We start from the raw sequence: 20,944 nt of genomic DNA, 5'->3' as shown, positions 1-20,944 counted from the left end.
CTTGCTTGTACGTATGGTATCATTGTGTGTTCAACACGGGTGCAACGTGTTCCTCAAATTTGGGAGGCGATCAATCATACTGCAAAGCCACGCCTTTTTTCTTTATTCTTTGACAGAGTGAACGTCCGCCATTGCCGGGACAGTGTGATGGACAAAGATTCATACCAGTGTTTGGCAACCTCAGGGAAACACAGCGCTTTTGTTTGACTCGCCTACAAAGATTGGGGAGGCTTTAGTCCCCGGCCACCTCGAACCTATGCCAGTGGATAGGCTTCTGCTTTTTTGATGTGGTTTTCTTTGACTCTGCCATTGCTGGAAAGCACATCAAATGTCTTACACGTGATGAGCACGCACACTTCTTGGGGCCACGACTTTTCGGCACTTTTTACCATACTGAAATGATGATGTCTATTATCAAAGAGATTGTATAGTCATTGTCGTCGTCAACATACTACTCTAAGATTAAGCGGACTGTTTGGTAACTTAAAGTTCTTCTGGACGTGAAGTGACAAGCCCAAAATGTTTGGGGTGCTATAACTTTCCCCAGCCCTCCTCCCCTGACTCTATGCCGGTGTGTGCAATGACTAATACTCAATGATCCAAGTCTAGAAAGCTTCCTAGAAATTGATGGAACAGCTAACTGTGTTGTTTTCTACACTAGAACCTGATTTTGACATTGAAAATGTTTAGAAGGCACTGATTGTATACACCTGTGTGCTTTTGCTTTGTGGGGATTTCCCTGAATATTTTGTGTTACCATGGAAATAATGATAAACATTGCTTGTACTAGTTTATTGGTGAAATTGCTATTGTAACACAGGTAGGTCAATTGTATGTAAACAATGATAGTAACAATGGATGCAACAGGGTGGAAAACTGACATATCCTGCCAAAAGGCAGTCCAAGTAGATTGGTTGGGATGCATGTGTTATTTGTGCCCATCAGTTGGCACTCGAGCTGTGGTTGACACACGAGCCTTTGGCTGACACACGGCACGATTGGTATAGAGATTCTTAATAGTCTGACTGTAGCAAAGAGTTGAATGTTTAGATACGTAGAGTGATGACATCTGTAGGGTGTGTCTAATTGCTGTACATTCTGTGTACATGTTTGTTGTGTGGTGAGGCTATAGCTGTTATGCAGTCATTATTTTATTTCAGTGTCTTCATTACTGTGTCGTTGCAGGTGCCATTGATCGTCTCGGTCCAACTGTTAAGGCCGATTTTGAAGTTGCTGTCAAGAAGGGGAAGTTACGAATAATGCGAGGGAACATTGACATGTTTGGTGAAGAAGATGCAGGCAAATCGAGTTTGGGAGATGCTTTTCTAGATCAGCCATTTATAGAGAAGAGGGAAAGTACGAGAGGAGCAAACGTGAAAGTGATGAGAATGGGAGGCGGTCCAAACATAACCTGGAAGGAACTGAAACCAAAAGAGAAAGAAGAAATCATTGATCAAGTTTTGGTCCGAGGCTTTCTTGCATCTGTTGCAAGCCAGCAACAAGTTGAGGCTCCAGAGCAGACACAAGATGACAATGGAGAGGTAGCTATTGGAGAGACAATCCAAGAAGTAGAACAGCAGCCAGCAGGTAGTACCAACACGGTAGCTTTACCGACAGCCAGACAAGCAACTAGTAAAGAAGGCAACACGACAGGATTGAGGAAGTCGCTACTGGATTTGTTGTTTTCTAAAGAATTAACCGAGGAGCAAGCAAAGTTAGCAGAGATACTGCGTCTTGACAAAGCTGCATTAGTGGAAAGTGAAAAGATGATGTTGATCACAGTGTGTGATCGCGGCGGTCAAGAGCAGTTTCTGATGACACACGCAGCATTGATGGCAGACAACAGTCAGCACAGTGCAACCGCTTACATGATAGTGATGGATGGAACGAAGAGTCTTGCAGATCCCATACCTCAATGTTTGTATCGACCAGAGCAAGGAAGCGAGCAGTTGGTCATGCCACGTTTTGGCCCTACGACGAGACGTGAGCTGTTGGCTTACCACATGAATGCCATCAAGATGGCACATCCAGTAGTGGGTTGTGGTCCTTTTCTTGGTCAGGGCTACGTGAATCAAGCACCAGTTACATTCGCCATGTCGACAAGACAAGACAAAACAAAGGACATGGATCCAAAATTTTTAGACAAACAAGAAGAAATATTGCAAGATATTGTACAGAAGAACGAGTTTGGTGATCACATGATGTTGGCAGAAGAAAATCCAAACAAACTGACTTTTCGTGTTGACAACACACGATCAGGCACTGGCAGTCCTGACCCAGTGCTGACAGAAGTGAAGAAGATATTTGTAGAAATGGTGCGGTCACTGTGGAGTCAACGAGATGCTATTCCTTTAACGTGGGCAGTTCTCGATAAATTGTTGAGCAGAGTGTCTCAACTGGATGACAACGAAGGCAAAATACTGGACATCGAAGAAGTGTGCGAGTTGGCTCGAAAATTCTGTGACATTATGACACGAAGAGAATGTCGATCGGCACTACAGTATTTATCAAGTTTGAGCACAATTGCATTTTATTCTGATGTGAGTGAGTTAGATAAGAAGGTCTTCACTGATCGCCAGTGGCTGGTCAATGTTCTCACTGTCTTTGTTACCGTCTTGCATAAGAGCAACATGCCTCCACATCTCTGGAAAGATCTGAAGAAATTAAAGAAAGAAGGAATGATGTCATGGTCATTGGCTCACCATCTGCTGCTGCAGAAAGGTGTCAAGGAAAGTCAGTTTGAGTCCATCTTGCACTTGCTGCATCTATTCGACGTCATCTGTCCTATGATCACATCACCAGATATGCTGAAGGCTGTTGTGAAGGTTGGACAGTCATTCTTTGTTCCTTGCATGCTGGAACAGAGATATGATAAGAAGTTGGCATGGCAACAATTGGCCAGATCAACTCGATTACCTCCATCTCTTATATTTCGTCCTGACGGGTTTGATGCGACTCCCGAGCCGATCTACTTTCGCTTGGTGTCTCGTTGTGCCACTAAATATGCCCATCCTCGTCCAGCACTGAAACGACACTATGCTGTCTTTCACGTGAATGATGATCTTGAGCTTGATCTGGAACTGGTTTACCATGAACTGCATTACATTATTGCTACAGTATGTTCTCCTCGTCGAGTTCTTCCTTGTCATGAGCTGAAACATCAATGTAGCATCATTTGTCAGTTTCTGATTGATCAGCTGAATGAGGCCAAGAAACGAGGATTGGATGGCTTCAAGTTCAATGTCTGTGTTAGGCTTCCCCCAGCTGGAGCTGAAGGTGCCCAATCAATAGATGATGATTCTTTGGTGTGCATTGATAAATATCCATCTCAAAAAGGTTTAATGAACCAAAAGAATGAGCGTGTGGCACGAGAGCAGTTTCCCACATTGAATATCTGGTTTAGTGACTCAAGAGAAACGTTAGGTAAGTGTGATTGTTGATGCATGCTCATTGCTGTACATGCATTTGCAACTCTAAAGTTGCTTGTCATATCTGCTGGTTTTGTTTCTTTGTCAAATAACTATTTACGTGTTTGATCTCATTTGGTTTGTTGTTGCAGAACAAACAGAGCACGAGATGCTGGAGTCAAACGCTACCAGCAAATGTTTAGACAAAGAGGTGGTGGCTGTATCTCTTAAAGTTTGTGCCGATTGGCAACGATTTGTTTCAGTTCTCTCACCATCTCTGTTCTCAGTTGACAACCTAAAGGTGATAAAAGGTGAAAACAGAGATGATTTCTTCTTGCAAAGTCGAACAGCATTGGACATGTGGACGAAGCAGTTTGGAGACAAAGCCAATCGGCGATCAATGATTGAAGCATTGTGTGAGATTGAATGTAGATCTCATGCTGAAGCTGTTTTTGGTCGTGACTTGGTGGAACATGTCTGCCCATCATCATGATTGTGTGTTTCTTAGTTAACTCAGACTTGTTCTTGATGAACGTTGTTCTTAGTAATTACACTCAATAGTTGACATGTTTTCTTAGCTTAGTGACTCACACGTGTTGTAGCACGTGTTTGATTTCTTACAGTTGGTCCTATGAGGGAGGGCTAGCTGGACACTATCCTTGATTGATTTGTACTGTCATGCAGTTTTTATGCAAATTGTACAGCTTGTAGAGTTGCTACCTAGATAACAGGTTTATTGTAATTTGTTTCCTGTGTGCAATACTGAGTGGTTTGTTAAGTTTAATTAATTATTTAATTGAATTTTGTAATTATTTTTAATTTAAGTAATGGTATAGACAGTCAAACACTTTGATTGCTAACTCCATTGTGACAACCAACTTATTTGCGCTATTAACGGACCGAAGTTCAAGGCTGTCGGGCACGTGCGCTACACAAATTGGAAAACGAGAAGTCTGAGAAGTCGACGGTTAGCAAGTCGGGAAGTAGCACTAATCCAAGTGAATAACATTTACTATTTAATCTTTAATGTTTTTATTTATCTTTCTGTGTTGTGTGTAGAAAAAATGAAAACTGACGCGAGACAAAGAGACAATTAACTATCTAAGGCGACTATTAGACGGTTGAAGATGTATAAATCAGGAAAACCTGTCAGGTGAATTATTCATCGTTGTTGTGAAGTGAGATTATAACACAGACAGACAGACAACACACACACACACACACACACACACACACACACACACACACACACACACACACACACACACAACACGCGCGCGCGCGCACTCAGTGCAGTACGTGGTCAACATGACCAATCTCATTCATGGCTCTGTCTGTGTTTCCAAAGACCAATGCGTGCTGTGCAGGAGCGTCCACAAAACATCGCAAGTGAAGTTGCCACTCTTAGAGAATACAGCAGTCTTCTATTCCTGCCTTTTTTGTTGGAGTACTTCAAACGTTGGTCTTCAAAATGTTCTAAGGACTTTTCGCTATAAGATCTCCATAGACATCTGTCTGGTGCATAGCATTCCCAATGGATACATCAATATTACAAGATTTTAAATTGGATTTTAGTGTGTCTTTAAAGCGTATCTGACCTCCTGCTGTTCTAGAACCTTCCTTCAGCTGACCATAAACGCTGCCTTTGAGATTCTATCCTTCTTCATTCGAACAAGATGGCCACACCATCGGAGTTGAGCTTGAAGTAGCAAATTTAAGCCTCGATTCCAGGCATGTCGCATTTCTTCAAAACATTCGTATTAGGTACCATGCCTTGCCTACTAGGTACCATGTCTTGCCATTTGACATTGGTGATTTTGTGAAGACATCGCATGTGAAATTCGTCAAGTTCTTTAATGTGTCTTCTATATAATGTCCAAGTCTTACAGCCATAAAGTAATGTGGTGATTTTATAACTGCTTTATAAACTTTGACGTTAGTGGCTGTGGTAATGGCATGTTCGTTCCAAAGGTATCTAGTCAGGTTGCCAAAAGCAGCACCAGCTCTACTCAGACACATTATCAACAACAAGGTTTTGAGACAGAGTACTTCCTAAATATGAAAACTTGTCAACTGATTTCAGTGGGTTGTCATACACTTTTACAACACACACACACACACACACACACACACACACACACACACACACACACACACACACACACACACACACACACACACACACACACACACACACACACACACACACAAGCTTGTTATTTTGTTGCAACCGTTGCTACTGCGCAGGATACCGAGACTGTCGTTTCGGATTTGGGCGACAACACAACTTTCTTTGCAGTTTTCGATGGTCACAGAGGTGAGCGCTTAAGCGTGCACTTGTCAAATGCATCTTGCATGTGTATTGTAGTGTGAGGAGGCATGGCTAAATATATACACTTGATATCATCAGTTTCTATAGAGACTGGATAACTTCCGTTGGGCTGTCCTTGTATATTGGTGGCTTCAGAAAAATGTAACTCAAGATAAGAAATTGAACCATAAGTTAGTTAGCATCATGTTATGCATATGTTATGCATATAAGATATCAGTGAGTCTCAACTTTCAGATTTGATGACACCAGTATTGCTGGGTGCTGTCTATAGTGCATGCAGCAAGATCACTATTTGATAGGCTATTTAATTAGCTAGTGGCTGTGAGACTTTTATGGCCATACGACCAGAATTCCTCTTGACAAACAAGTCAACCACACCAGCCAAGATGTAAAGCTATGTGCTATTCTTTTATCATGAATTTCTTGCTGCAGTCCCACTCTTTCGTGTACACAGGAATGTGACGTAGATCAGACACAAGATCAGACAGATGTGGAAACACCTTGAAAGAAGCTCAAGGAGCGTCGAACTGCTCCGACTGTCAAGTATGAATCAATATTTTTCTATCTTTACAAATTTGATGTCCCAAATCAATAAATTTTCTGGAGTCATCATCATACTTGTCAACCCCTGGATGTGAAACCCCGGAACTTGGAGGCTTAGATTCCCTGGATTTAGTGTACATTCCTGGGACACCACTTACCAATGGCCACGCCCCCATATGATAGTGTCTTCTATATAGTCTCTCTCAACCTCTCTAACAGCTTGTTCCTACCAGCTTCCGACATTTATTCGTGATGCACGCGTAAATTGCACGGCTTCCAGTTCTCATCGATATTCGCACTTACTGTAACATGCATGTGCTGTAGATAATCGAAGCCACTAGGCCACAGACCAGAAAATAACTCAAAAGATTATTAGAATCAGGACAGAACGTGTGTATGACTTCATCTTCGCTATCGACTCTCTCGGTTGTATTCGTCTGCCTCTGTTCAAGGAAATCCTGGGACATTTTGTGTTCCGATCGGGACAGAGGGCCAAATCCCGGGAAAATCCAGGGAATCCCGGGATGGTTGGCAGCTATGCATCATGTTCATGTTTTGAGACAAGGGCCTTAGCCCTTATTTAGTTTAGGGGTATTTTTAGCAATAGTGAAAACGTTTACATACGCTACTGCTATTGCATTGTATGAGATGACTGGATGCATTAGTAGCTTTGAATAAATTTGAAGTTATTACATGACAGTGTAAACTGTCTTGGTTTTAGTTAGTTAAAGTCACGTTTACATTTATTATTTTTCGTAACATTTTAATGTTTAGGTCGTGAAGTTACATGCTATCTAGCTGAGCACATGCCCAAGTTCCTTCTTGAAGCCAACAGCTACACGGATGGAGATCTATAGTCTGCACAAGCGTATCTCGATGCAGACAGTGCTCTTCTAACCGATGAAGGTCAAGACGAATTGAAGAAACTAATGAAGAGCAACAACGGCCAAGAAAATAGCTGCAGTGAATCTGAACAAGAACGAGTCGAGGCCGCCGAGCTGCTATAGGGAGCCGATATGCCACTGGAGGATCTCTTAGCGAAATACGGATGTGCAGGAAGAGTAGAAGGTGAGGGAATGAAAAGTGAATATTTTGAGATTTTGTTGATTTGATTAGCATTTGGGTTTGACAAATAGCAATGACAACATGTTGGGTTTAACTTGGCAACCATTACATGTCGGGTTGTTGCAAGATATTTTGTTATATAGCAGCTATCGGGTTACATAGCAACCTGTTACATAGCAATTATTGGGTTCATAGCAACTTGTTACATAGCAACCTGTTACAATGCAACTTTTGGGTTGCATAGCAACCATTAACATTAAGTTGCGAAGTAACAGGTATGTGTGGGGTTGCTTAGTAACCACTATATTTTTATTGTGGTATTTTAAATCATTTATGCTCTAGCTGTTTCATACAGTTTGTACATTATTTTGTTTTGAATGTTGTGTGTGTATAACATGTGTTTTGACATGCACGAGAACATGAAGTTGTGTAAAATTTGTTATTTAATAGTTGTTTTATGAATGTGATGTGTGTTGTGTAGATACGGATAGTAAAGATAGTGGTGATGGTCGTTCTTCGGAGGAAGGCGATGATAAGGAAGATGAGGATGGAGACAAGGAATCTGATAGTTAAGGTAGTCACTTTTACTGTGTTTTAGCTTTAGTTTTGTGTACATTTGTTTGTTTGTTTGTTTATCTGATATGTTTGACTGTTTTTTGTGGTTTCTTTCAGTTTGTTTGTCTGTCTGTTTGCCTGTCTGTTTCTCTGTCTGTCTGTCTATCTGTCTGTCTGTCTGTTTGTCTATTGGTCTGTCTGTCTGTCTGTCTGTCTGTCTGTTTGTCTGTCTGTCTGTCTGTTTGTCTGTCTATTTGTCTGTCTGTATGTATGTCTGTCTCTTTGTCTGTCTGTCTGTCTGTTTGTCTATTGGTCTGTCTGTCTGTCTGTCTGTCTGTCTGTCTGTTTGTCTCTCTATCTGTTTGTTTGTCTGTCTATCTGTCTGTCTGTCTGTCTGTCTGTCTGTCTGTCTGTTTGTCTGTTTTCAAGATTGATGTTTGATGAAAGAAAGGTATTTATCAGATGAGATTTGCTATGCAACATTACTTTGATCGACATAATTCTTTAGACAAGAAAACCAAGCTATTGGTCATCTGAAATCAATAGCTGCAGATGCAGGACTGAATGTCAACATTGAAGAACTGGAAGATGGAGGCTCAAGTTCGGGGACACAGAGAAAGAAACGTAAACCTACAAGAGTGACACGCACAACAACAAGAACAGTACGAGCTGTAGATGATGTTGGTCGGTCATTACCACATTGTGACTTTTGTATACTGTGTGTGTGTGTGTGTGTGTGTGTGTGTGTGTGTGTGTGTGTGTGTGTGTGTGTGTGTGTGTGTGTGTGTGTGTGTGTGTGTGTGTGTGTAATAAATCTGATACATTAATATTTCATATTAAAGGTTTAGGCAATCTTGACCAAGAAGAATCGAGAGACGAGAGTGGCATCGAATACGATGAAGAGACAGTCATTCCCGAGAATCCTGAAGAGTCTGGTTCGTCATCAAGCGACGAGGAAGAGGAAGACTCACAATTAAAGACACCCATGAAAGAGTGTGGGTTTGAAAGTGGCTCTATAGCTGTGATAGCTTTGCTTCGAGGACGAGAGCTTTATGTTTCGAGTGCTGGTGACTCTCGGTGTGTCATGTGCTGTAGAGGAGAGACGGTCGCTCTGAGTGTTGATCATAAGCCGGAAGATGAGAAGGAATTGAAGAGGATTACTGAAGTGGTTGGGATGGTGGATCCCACAGGGAGAGTCAACAGAGGGTTGAATTTGTCACGAGCTATAGGTGAGACACACACACACACACACACACACACACACACACACACACACACACACACACACACACACACACACACACACACACACACACACACACACACACACACACACACACACACACACACACACACACACACACACACACAACACGCACACACACACAAACACGCACACACACACAAACACACACACACGCACACACACACACACACATACAACATCACAATCCGATTAATCTCACGTCTATTGACTGAATATACTACTGGTGATCATCTCTACAAGCAGAACAAGCAAGTGAAGCTTGAAGATCAGATGATCTCAGCACTACCAGACGTCTATCATGAAACTCTTTCCAGGTACACACAGTAAACACTGAAAACCTTCAAAGCTATTCAAATGATTTATTGCAGCGACCACAGTTTTATGATATTGACAAGTGACGGCATATGGTGTGTTGCTGTGTATTGTGGTGTGTATGATGTATTTGTTCACCATGCTGTTTGGGTAGGAACATGATGACTAGTGAACAATCTGTTGAGTATGTAAAGGAACGTTTAGTGGAAGATTCAGGAGATTTGTCACGCATTTGTGAGCAGGTGGGTGGATGATTAGTGGGGAGGAAGTAGGACATTGGACAGACAAACAGACAGCCAGACAGACAACCAAACAATTTAACAAACTAACAAAACTAACTTCACTCTCATTACTGCAGATGATAGATCACTGTCTCGCTCCTGACAAAACCGGCGACGGCTCTGGCTGCGACAACATGACTGTCGTCATTGTCCAGTTTCTGCACGAATCAACAGAAGAAAGCAAATCATCTTTTGTTAGTCCAACCAAAGGCAAGTCTCTCGGCAAGCGGCCAGCACCGAGCGGCTCCGAAATAGACTCGAATGAGCAAGTCAAACGATCTCGTCTCGAAACGAAACCGTCTCAATAGGCAAATCATGTGATATTCAATAAATGAGTTTTGCAACTAAATTGTGTGTCATTCAGAGCAATGACACTGTAGCGTTATTGTTGTATAGTCTGAAGCATTGTACGCATGCGCAGTGTGTGTTTAGACTGCTAGGCGTGAGAATGAGAAACCCAATACACTATGGTTGTACACAAAGTCCCGTAAAGAGATAAGTTTGTTTGAAAGGTCTCGTGTGTTGAATTGTGACTCAACAATATGGCGACAAGGAAACCAGATGAAAGGGTGTAACTGGTGAGCATGCGCGTATTAATATATCTGGCTACCACCCACGTATCCCAGTTAATATTCAACATGGCGGCAAGTAATCTTAGTAAAGTGTTCATAGATGACGCTCTTTTCGATGCGGTTGTGAAGAAGGACATTTCCAAGGCTGTCCTAGCAATCGACAACGGGGCAGATGTGAATATAGTGAGAAGACATTTGGTAAGAATTTGAGTGAGTGATGGGGAAGTAGAGAGCGCGTTCGACGTCATAAATCGCAAAATGTTATGATCGAGTGAGCATGTTTGTAGTGAAGACGTCGTGTGTATGTTATGCTTCTCAACGTAAGAGTCGAGGTGACGTTGCTTTTACCGTCTGACTTTGTACCGACCAGATTATTGAATGAATCGTTTCCTCTATCTCATACGCGCTTGCTTTAATAGCTGACACAAATGACGCTCGCTATATGGTCACGTCCACACACACTCCCATGTTATGGACGGTTTACAACTGACTTTACTTTAGAGGACTCCATATTTTGTAGGGAAAGTATGGTACTGGATGGTATGGTTATCCATCTGCTCTTCAAGTAGCGTGTGGTGTGGGATCAACCGATATGGTTGATCTACTTATAAGAAAAGAAGCCAATGTGAAGTATCAAGAGAAGAAGGTGAGAGTGCAGTGTAATATGTGAAGTGTGTGTGACTATGTGCAACTTGTTAGTTTATTGTGATTGTCAGATTTGTGTTGAGTTGATAAATTGGTTAGAAATTTGAGTGCAGTTTGTTGTGTTTCAATGATTGATTTAATGAGTAATGTTAATGGCATCTCTGGTGTGCTTACAATGAATAATCAATGAATAGGTTGTCACAGCTGGCAAGTTGGACCAACATTGTGTTGTAAGATATAGACACAGAACAGAGAAGAAACATGCTAGATTGGCATTGTTATCTTTATATCTTGCATGTTTCATTTCTATATTTCTAGTTGAGTTTTAGTGTAAAATTGAATGCAGACAAGTGGAATGCATATGTAGAGATATGTTTCATTGATATCAATGGCTTAGTTATTATGTTTGTGTGTCTATTTATTTACTAGTAAATGAAGCTGTTCAGGGCTACATGTGTGTGTGTGTGTGTGTGTGTGTGTGTGTGTGTGTGTGTGTGTGTGTGTGTGTGTGTGTGTACTGTGAATATTAATGTAAATTTAATTAATTTTGTTTATTGTCATTATCATTAATTAATTATTAGCTTGTTGCTAGAATGTATAATTCTTTGAAAATCCAGAGATGCGTCGATGTGATTAAAGATAATTAACTAAATATTATCACTACACTTCGAATTCAGTACATGCACACGCGTGACAGCTGCGTCTTTTGCACGGAGCGGGCTTTTTATCCACGTTATTTCTTGATTCTGTAGCGCTCGATCTTGCATCACTTGCAGTTAGTTAACTACAGATGTGGACGAGACTATCATGCTTTCGTTGAGCCGTACGTTGCTAGCATCTTTCGTTCCGATGATAATTCGTCGTAGCTAGATAGATAAAGATTGATCTTGTACGTCTCCTAGAAATACTGTGAAGCGACATATAGTGACCGGATCCAGAGGAAAGCAGCGTTAGCGTTTCCTACAAATCTTTCTTGCAAGACGCCGCCGATCGTTCATCATCAGTACTACTTACAGCTAAAACATATTGCTCTCTTGAAGATCGCGGATGACATGTTGGTCGTGCACAACGGTACACAGGCATGGTCCCATGGGAATTTCACTTGGCTTCTTGAAGAACGATGAATTTGTTTGTTTATGATTAATTCTTCTGTATAAAAAGTAACAGACACTTACAACTCTAGCCTGAACTTTTTTTGCGCTTCTCAGTTTGACAACAGTTTAACATTTTTACTATGGATATGACATCTCGGCTTTTCTGTCATAATGCATGGGATTGTTACGTTACCCATTGTTGGTGTCCCAAAGGACTGCTGATTGGTTCAGTGATTCACTCCGATATGCTATTGTTACGTCACCTACGTTTTGTATCCCAAAACGATTGCTGATTGGCTCTACAAACTCCAGGATTGTGACACACGCTTACAAACAAACATAGGTACAAACATACCGACAGACAGACCGGAAGTCAATTTAGCCCATTTAGAGTGAGCTTCTCGCGAAGCAGTCCACCACTTATTGTGGTGTCCTTCTTTTACGCTCGTAGCTTAACGAGAATAGATATTGTATGTGATATTGCTAAGGTGAGTCATTATGGTTAGGAGGGTGTCATGTCATTGGTAGACTTGAGTTCAAATCCAGATCCTTCCCACCATTTAATTAATTTTAATGGTTGGAGAGGAGCAGACAGATGGATGCAATAGAAATGATGTGAATGTTAAATGTTTGGTGTAATGAGGTTATAGTTTATTGTATGTGGTTGGGTTTGGTAAGTTAATTAATGTAGAAGAGATGTGAGTTGGCTGTGGGGTTGCTGTGCTATTTCTATAGTTGATGTTTGTAGTTGTATGTGCATGTATTCGTTATGTTCTCACTGCTAATAACATCTTATGTCTCTTATTAATGGTAGAATGGACGTACAGCTCTACACTATGCAAGTAATGGTGGTCATGTGTCTATTATGAAGAGATTGATATCAACTGGTTGTAATAAGAATATGAAGGACAATGTGAGTGTGTTTGTATATGAAAGTCTTTGTGTTTGATTTTGTTAATTGAAAAATGATGTGAATGATTGTTGCATTAGCAACTTCAGCAGCAAACTGTCTTGTGGTGTATGGGAATTGTTGTTGTTTTTAGGCTGGCAATTGTTCAGATCTAAGGAATTATGTTCATAATTAACCTCCACATGCACATGCCTGAAACATGACTGACACATGGAGACACAATGTTCACACCTCTCTACATAATCTCTGTTGATAAAGCCTCACACATGCACCATAGATTTTTCTATTACAAATTTGTCAAGCAAGCAAAGTGTTTGTGTTTTGTGTTGAGAACTTACTAAATGACTGTCTGAGTACCAACTCATTTATGATTTATTTCATTTGTATTAACAAATACCTGTAGGTATGCTAGATTGACTTGACTTATCTAAACGTTTGTTTACATATGGAGAGTTGTTCTTTATGCAGTTATGCCTGTTGTATATGTGATTTCATGCAGTGCAGCTAGTATTGTACTGATAAATGTTCTTCTATCATTGTGTGTCAACTACAGGTTGGAGAGACAGCTCTACACATAGCTGGTAATGTTGAGGTTGCTGATTATCTTTTGAGTATTGGTCTCAACATTGAAGATCGTGATATGGTTTTACTCTCAACTTTACTTTTGCTGACTTGTAGTTATTGTTTCAAATTGTTTAGTCTGGCTACACACCATTTCTCAATGCATGTCTTGAGGGTCGTTTACCTGTAGTACAACGTCTCATTCAATCAAAGTGCAACAAAGCAGCAACAACTAATGTAAGTTTGTTAGTATGGCTTGAAACACTTGAAACTAATGTTTTAATTAGTTACCCATCAGCCAAGTGTCATCACTTCACAACTTTCTCAGCTTAATTAGCTTTTACTTGCCCATACATATTTCAATTTTCGGGCAACACATGCTTACAACACTGAATTGATAATCATGTTATTATTGTAAGGCACTACTGAAAGGACAAAGGCTAACAAACAAACACAATCTACATGTTATTGGGATCGTCTTACATAGAGACATTTTCACATACAAGGCTTGCCATCATTATCTAGTTATAGAAACAGGAACTATTGTCTGGTAATCTTGGGATTGGTTGGCACACGCTGTAGTACATTCAAATGATTTCGTTGCCAAAGCACTCGAGTCGTTTGTACAAATAATCACACACACTTGCCCTAATAGGTAAACTTTTCAGTGTCAGTCTTCTTATGCTGTTTGTGTGAGGGTTTCAGTTTACTGCTATCCACACTGTGATGGGTGTTGGCATTGCTTCTGTTTGTATCCTTCGTATCATCCCAGTAGAAGTGTGTGTATGGAATACCCTTAACAGCTCCATGGGCAACATAAGCGTAAGATGTGACGATGATTCACTACTCACCACTGTTTCGAATTCTGTCGTGTTGTCTTTGTCTTGTTGTAATAAACCTACCAAGACACTGAATGACACCGAGCAATCGGCGTATCTCACTGCTTTTGGTGGAAGTGACAAACAGTGAAAGCCTTTCACGTGTCCACGATCAAATGAATCCCCACACAAATGTTTTGCACACACTCTGTACAGGCTTTCGCCTTGTGCATCATGTGGGCGCATCAGCAGGTGCATTCATGCATCCATCTACAGTAAATTTGAATCTGTTGAGAGAGCACGGCTTTCATCCTGTCGTATTTTACTGTCTTCTTTACTTTCTCAACTGCATGGACAACAGTGGATTAACTTGCAACAGTCCCACAGATATTTGGTCTGCATGGGACAGGCGGGCAGGCATTAATTTCATGCTTTAGTTAGTTAGTATGTAACATATTTTTGTGATGACATTCAAACTGTTGTTTGTGACATGGAAGGATTTGCATGTGCCTGTTATGGTATGAAGTGAGCGTTTAACATTATTGTAATGATGCAGCTTTGCCTTTCTCCACTGTTTGAGCTGCTTAACTAAAGACATTGTAGATTGTTACATTTGTGACAACGAGACGAGTAGTTGCTGCTTGTTGATAATTAACCAACCAGGGGTTTGTGTAGTGTGACTGCGTGCCATTTTAGTTAATTTTGTGTTGAAAACTTGCTAAATGACTGTCTGAGTACCAACTCATTTATGATTTCATTTCATTAACATCACTCGTAATACACTACTATGTTGTAAGCAACATGCCCGCTAATTGCGATACCACGTAGACATGAGACAGTGTGGGCTTTAATGGGGCAACGTGCTAGATTGTGAGGGATTTGTGAACAATGGGTTAACCAGAATGGACAGCTTACACACTGAGCTCCTACTAGTGGCATGAACCCAAGAGGTCACTTGTGGTGACATTGGAGGATCAACGTCTGTTAGAACTACCATTTACTTCAGCTCAAGAGGTCAGTCAAGCTGACATTGGAGACTGTCCCACCCCGCTAGAGCCCAAGATGTCAGTGGAGTCAACACACCATCACAGAATCCATTCGTACACGAGACAACTGGCTTGCACTGAAGATGTTAGTCACATTGACGTTGCAACCTGAGTGGAGGTACTCGTAATGTTGGACCAAAACTGGCACGAGTTTGCTACTGAAGAGAGGGTCTTGCCATTCATTTGGATGTGTATCGTTGGTATCAGTGTGAAGACCAACAACTTGAGTTTTGATCGGCTAATCTGGCAGGCCAGCGGCGGCTGCAGTTGTTGCTGCTCTGATCCAGAAGCTGTGACCTGCGTAGTGGTCTTCGCTGTACCCCAATTTGTGTAGCAGAGACCAAAGCATAGAGGTAAGATGCAGGGGAGTGAGAAAGGACCCATCTGCGTATGCAAATAGCGGTAGATCTGATGCTCTGGGACGGGCCAGGTAGTTTTTTGATTCCTTTACTGGACAGACTGAATGGTGTGTCTAAGAAATAAGTTGACGCCCAAGCAGAACGGGTCTGTTTTAGAAGCTTTGATGTGCATCCGATACTCGTTACCGTCAGTTGTGAGATCATAGCATGATAGCGTTCAGTCCTTGTCACAATTGCTGGGGCTCGGAGCCATAAATTCCAAGTTCCGAAGAAGGCCGTGGTAAATGCCGCCCAATACATCTGACGGTCATGGGTTGATGTGTCAAGACGTTCTTGCAGCACCAATTTCATTTGACTCATGATGTTGATAGTGATTGGAAGGCGAGGTTTTGGAGGTAACCAAAGTCCGCTTTATCTGGTGCCTCGGAGGACGAGGGGAAGGCGAATAGAAGTTGCTACAGGGTCTGGCATGCCTGTGAGTTGATGATGGTGTTTGATGCCAGCCAGATATACCTTCAGCATCTGGTACTGCACTCCCGAAGCTGCTGACACGACAAACTCGAAGAGACATGACTCTGAGGCTGGGAACGGTGACCACTCTCTCTGTCTACAGAACTCTGTATACCGTGACATACCTGTGTTATTTGTGCAGCGTGATGAGGCAGCAATATTTTCGTTTAGGAAGAATGTGGCTGCTGGTTTGAGAGACCAATGGTGAGAGTTACCGCAGGCAGTGGAGTTGGTCGTGGTGCTGCCAGATGTGTCAATGCATGGAACTTGGACATCTGTGCGTGAGACAATGCATAAGTAATTACGTTAGAAGCTCCTGAGTACGCGGATATTTGGTACGGCTGTACGTAGTATCCTAAGAATAACAAGTACGGCGTACCGAATATTCTGTACACTTGTGTGTTCAGCCCAGGAAATTGAGTCCTCATCTATTACTTACCTAAAACTTGTCAGTTTAACTATCAGCGAGTTGTTTCAATCAAAATTAGCAGCCATGTAACTTAAGCTGGAACATAAACGTTTAGTGGCTGCATGCTTCTGGGTGATATCGCTCGTTTTCTAGTTCATATCTGTGCGCATGCTTAAAAGTTGCATAACTATTTGGCAACGGCATCCTATTCACCAGACAAGGCTACATGTTGTCTAGGTTTGTTCACTAATCAGAAGTGCACGTGGTGCGACGGAAGGCAAAGCTATTTATTCTGCAAGACAGTATTCTTTACTACAATGCATTATAGCCAGGTGTTTGTAAGATATTGGATATGCGTACCAGATTTCTTAGGATATTTAGTACAGCGTACCAGATTTCCTGCTACTGACAGACCGTACCGTAATACCTAGAGCTGTACTTATTCTCCTAGGAAATTTGGTACGGCTGTACCCAATATCCGAGCGTCCCCAATCTGCTGTTACACCGGAATATGTCTAATAATGACAGTATAGTTATTGTTTGCCACCGTTAAAAAAAACAAGCAACGAACCAGTACCATGAGATTGGGGCAGTGGTATGAGCCGTGTTGCCATAAGTCGACTACACTCTGATTGTCACAGTGGAATAAAACCCGCTTGCCAGACCAATGCTTACAGACTTGAACAAAATTATAGGGACACCTGGCATTTTTGTGTCTAGTCTAACTTTGGCACTGAATTTTTCTTTACCAAAACCAAATGTTTTTCGAATTTCTTTTTTCATGGATTGCGCCATTGTTAGTATGTAACATAGCTTTTGTTCAAGACTGCAGCTGTACTTACTACCTACTGCGCATCTAGTTTGCTTTGAAGAAGGAAGACAGCCATTCCTACTTTTCTTGTCTTTGTACATGTTCATTGCTCTTGGATGCTCATTCTTGGCATACAATCTAAGAATGCTGTGTAGTAGAGAGTGAAAGCACTTTTGTGGGTCCTCTTATCAACATTATGAAAAAAAGGCGAATCATCTGTTTTTGCGCATTGATTTCGTGCATGTCATCACAATTTGAATTGTTTTGCCATTTTAATCAATAAACAAACTTCAACGTATTCAAAAGTCATGCGACACTAATTAATTACAAAAAAATCCTGCTAGGACAAAAAAATAAAAAAGTTATAGCAACAAAAGAACATTGACATGCCACTTCCGGTCCACGTTTTACGTAGCAAAATCTCAAACTGCTACCGCCAAAATGTCAGCTGCACTAAAACCGCTGCCCTTGAGACCGCCAAACTTAGGCGATAAGTTAGCCTGAACATTCAGCTGCACGCAGTTGCAGAGTCTTGTTCCGTGCGATATTTCACGAGTTGCAGCGATGCCTCGAGGCAAACAGTTGAGTCCAAAAACGCGAGGGAAAATTGAAGCCCTTCGCTCAGTTGGCCATTCTGTGCGTCAGATCGCAGCTTTTGTCCGCCGCTCCAGGAATTCGGTTCATCAGTGCCTGCAACGGCATTCCCATGGCAGCAGCGATTATGAAAAACGACCTGGACGTGGGAAGGCAACGACAATCCGGGAAGATCATTGACTGAAGAGAATGGCACTGCAGAACCGACGAGCACCATCATGACTGCTCTCGTATTAGCTGGCTGATGAAACCGGCAAGCAGGTGTCAAGTAGAACAGTCCATCGTCGTCTCAGTGAGACAGGAGTGAACGCTCGGAGGCCTAGAAAAAACCCACTGGTAACAGAAAACCATCGGCGTTTGCGACTGGGATGGGCAACCACTCACACACAATGGACTTTGGATGACTGGAAATCTGTTCTTTTTACAGATGAGTCAAAAGTCAGCATAGGAAACGATGGTGCTCTGTATGTTTGGCGTCGCAAAGGTGAGGAGTTTCTCCCTGAATGTTGTGATCGTACGGTTCAGCACGTGGCTAGTGTGATGGTGTGGAGATCGATGTGTTGGCATGGTGTGGGGTCTCTGGTGAAACTGGAAGGTCGTTTGGACAGCAAGGCGTACCAACAGGTTCTGGAAGAGCACATGCTTACAGACGCAGCGGCACTGATAGGAGACGACTTTGTTTTCCAGCAGGACAACGCGCCAATCCACACGTCTCGGTCAACAAGACAATGGCTACGCCAGCATGACGTCACACTGTTGGACTGGCCGCCAAAATCGCCTGATGCGAATCCAATGGAGAACTTGTGGCATGAACTCAAAACTGCTGCCAACCGTCGCGAACCGAGAACTGCAGCTGAGCTCTGGAATGCTCTACAAGAGGCGTGGCAGCAGATTCCAGCCGCGCGTGTCAGAAAGTGTTCTGCGACGTTTGGACGCAATCAGGAGGGCGAGAGGCGGGAACACTCGGTACTGAGGAACTGGTGAAGGGCTTCAATTTTCCTTCGCGTTATTAAAACCGGCTTTTTTAAAAGCCACTAAACAAAATCAGAGAGAGTCTAAGTTACGACGCTTACGCAGTCATGACGTCATACACTTTTAGGTCTCGTTTTCCGCAATGCGAAACGTAAAGAAAACAATTTAGGGTCTACAGTATTCTCAAGTAACCTAACAATCAATGCGGTAACTATTAAGTTCTTAACAATATTGATAGTTGGTAAGTTGTGACCTAATTATTGTGTTACTACATACCCACAGCGGGGTGTCCCTATAACTTTGTCCAAGTCTGTATCTTACGTCAAACAGGCTACGACGACGGCAAACAATTCTTGCCATGCTGTAGACTTCCCCAATTCAAGCATCTGGTGCGACTGCCAGTCACCGTGGAACCAAGCTCCACTGTAGTATGCGTCAAACCGTATGAACTGGACACATCTGTGTAGAGCTCCATGTCTGCGGCAGCAGAGAGATGGACATACAGCATCATTGCCACCCCATTCCAGGACAGGCAAAAGCGATACCACCATTGGAAATCCTTCCTAGTTTTCACTGTTAATATAGCCATGGTGATGACTCAATCGGACGGAGATTGTCAGGTCATTGAGTCGGCATAGAGATATTTGGCCAGCTGGAATGACCTTGCATGCGAAACTAAGCTTACCGATTATGGATTGTAAGTCACTCTTGGTTGTCTTACAGCGTGAGAGCCATTGGGGATTTCATCCATCAGAGTCCTCAGTTTTTCAGGAGGTAACCTGGCAACCAGCAGCTTTGAGTCGAGTTCAATGTCTAGGAAAGTTATGGTTGTAGTCCGGCCTGTTTTTTTGCTTGGCTCCATTAGTACACCCAGCTGATGGGCTTTGTCCTTCACCCGTGTCATGGATGCACGGCAAGTGGAGTTTTCAGGTTCGACAAAGAAGAAATCATTGAGGTAGTGTAGAACAAGATTAATGTGGCACTCGTTTACTAGGATCCATTCGAGCACGTCCGCTACTTGATTAATTAAATAGTGCTGGTGAGGAGCGTAAATTGAAGGGCAAGCACATGACAAGTTGTCGACGTGGTACTGGCCGTTCCAATAAACTCTCAGTAGGTCCCAATCCTCTCGACAGACTGATCGCAGACGAAAGGCATGTGTGTAAAGTCCATCTTTGCCATGTAGCAACCATGTTCGGTCTGTTTCACGAAGGCAATGGCATTGTCAATTTGCTTGTACTTGTCCAGGTCAATGCCGTCATTAATACTAAGTCCACGAGGACCGGTGAGGTGTGTAATCAGTCTCCAGCTACCGTTTTTCTTTGGAACAACACCTACTCCGGAGCACTGGAGAGTTGGCAGAAGGGGTTTGTTGTAAGGGCCAGGCATGTGACTGCGTTCGCATTCTAAATCGAGCCCTTGCTGAACAATAACCTTGTGCTCTAGTGTGGAATTTAGGTTGAAAGATAAACGAAGGTAACGTGCACCAGTGTAGCCAAGATTGAAACCGTGACATAGTAACCAAAGCAGTGATTCAACAAACGTATGATCAGGGTTATTGTGCAGTGACATTGCAAAAAGCAAAGGCTGAAGTGGGGTGTCTGGTTTATGCTTGTTTATATGTGCTCTTGCAGGAACACGTGACCTGAGGGTGATCGCCATGGCAGATGAAACATTTGTGTGGGTATTTGCACAGGTTAGGTAATGCTTTGTTCTTGCATCTACCAGCGTTGAAGAGACGGCAGATTTCGGCTTTGCCCGAATTGGGGGGGGGGGGGGGGGGTTGGAGATGTTACCAGAAGATGTGGTTACTTGCCTGGGGGGACGAAAGTACTGGTCGCTGTGTGCACAGTTTGTTGCTGCTCAACCTGTGAAGCACTG

General features: G+C 42.4%; 2 protein-coding genes and 1 long non-coding RNA gene across 3 annotated transcripts; all 3 read left to right on the top strand.

Moving 5' to 3' along the window:
• The first annotated feature begins 1,255 nt into the window (after nucleotides 1-1,255).
• Nucleotides 1,256-4,155, top strand: LOC134183293 (uncharacterized). The gene is made up of 2 exons (XM_062650787.1): nucleotides 1,256-3,423; nucleotides 3,560-4,155. The coding sequence occupies exons 1-2, from the start codon at nucleotides 1,260-1,262 to the stop codon at nucleotides 3,898-3,900; spliced, it is 2,505 nt and encodes an 834-aa protein (XP_062506771.1). The 5' UTR covers nucleotides 1,256-1,259; the 3' UTR covers nucleotides 3,901-4,155.
• A 2,907-nt stretch (nucleotides 4,156-7,062) lies between these two features.
• Nucleotides 7,063-9,129, top strand: LOC134183729 (uncharacterized). Its single transcript, XR_009970543.1, has 4 exons — nucleotides 7,063-7,350; nucleotides 7,829-7,921; nucleotides 8,411-8,586; nucleotides 8,745-9,129. It is a non-coding gene; the product is annotated as an uncharacterized LOC134183729 (long non-coding RNA).
• Nucleotides 9,130-9,523: 394 nt separating this feature from the next.
• Nucleotides 9,524-10,245, top strand: LOC134182946 (protein phosphatase 1G-like). Its single transcript, XM_062650387.1, has 3 exons — nucleotides 9,524-9,576; nucleotides 9,636-9,723; nucleotides 9,840-10,245. The coding sequence occupies exons 1-3, from the start codon at nucleotides 9,524-9,526 to the stop codon at nucleotides 10,068-10,070; spliced, it is 372 nt and encodes a 123-aa protein (XP_062506371.1). The 3' UTR covers nucleotides 10,071-10,245.
• The last annotated feature ends 10,699 nt before the right edge of the window (nucleotides 10,246-20,944 follow it).

Source organism: Corticium candelabrum, chromosome 8 (assembly GCF_963422355.1).
Source record: "Corticium candelabrum chromosome 8, ooCorCand1.1, whole genome shotgun sequence".
NCBI classification, from domain to species: domain Eukaryota; kingdom Metazoa; phylum Porifera; class Homoscleromorpha; order Homosclerophorida; family Plakinidae; genus Corticium; species Corticium candelabrum.
Note: the sequence above shows the minus strand (reverse complement) of the source record. Positions and strands in the feature narration are given on the sequence as shown.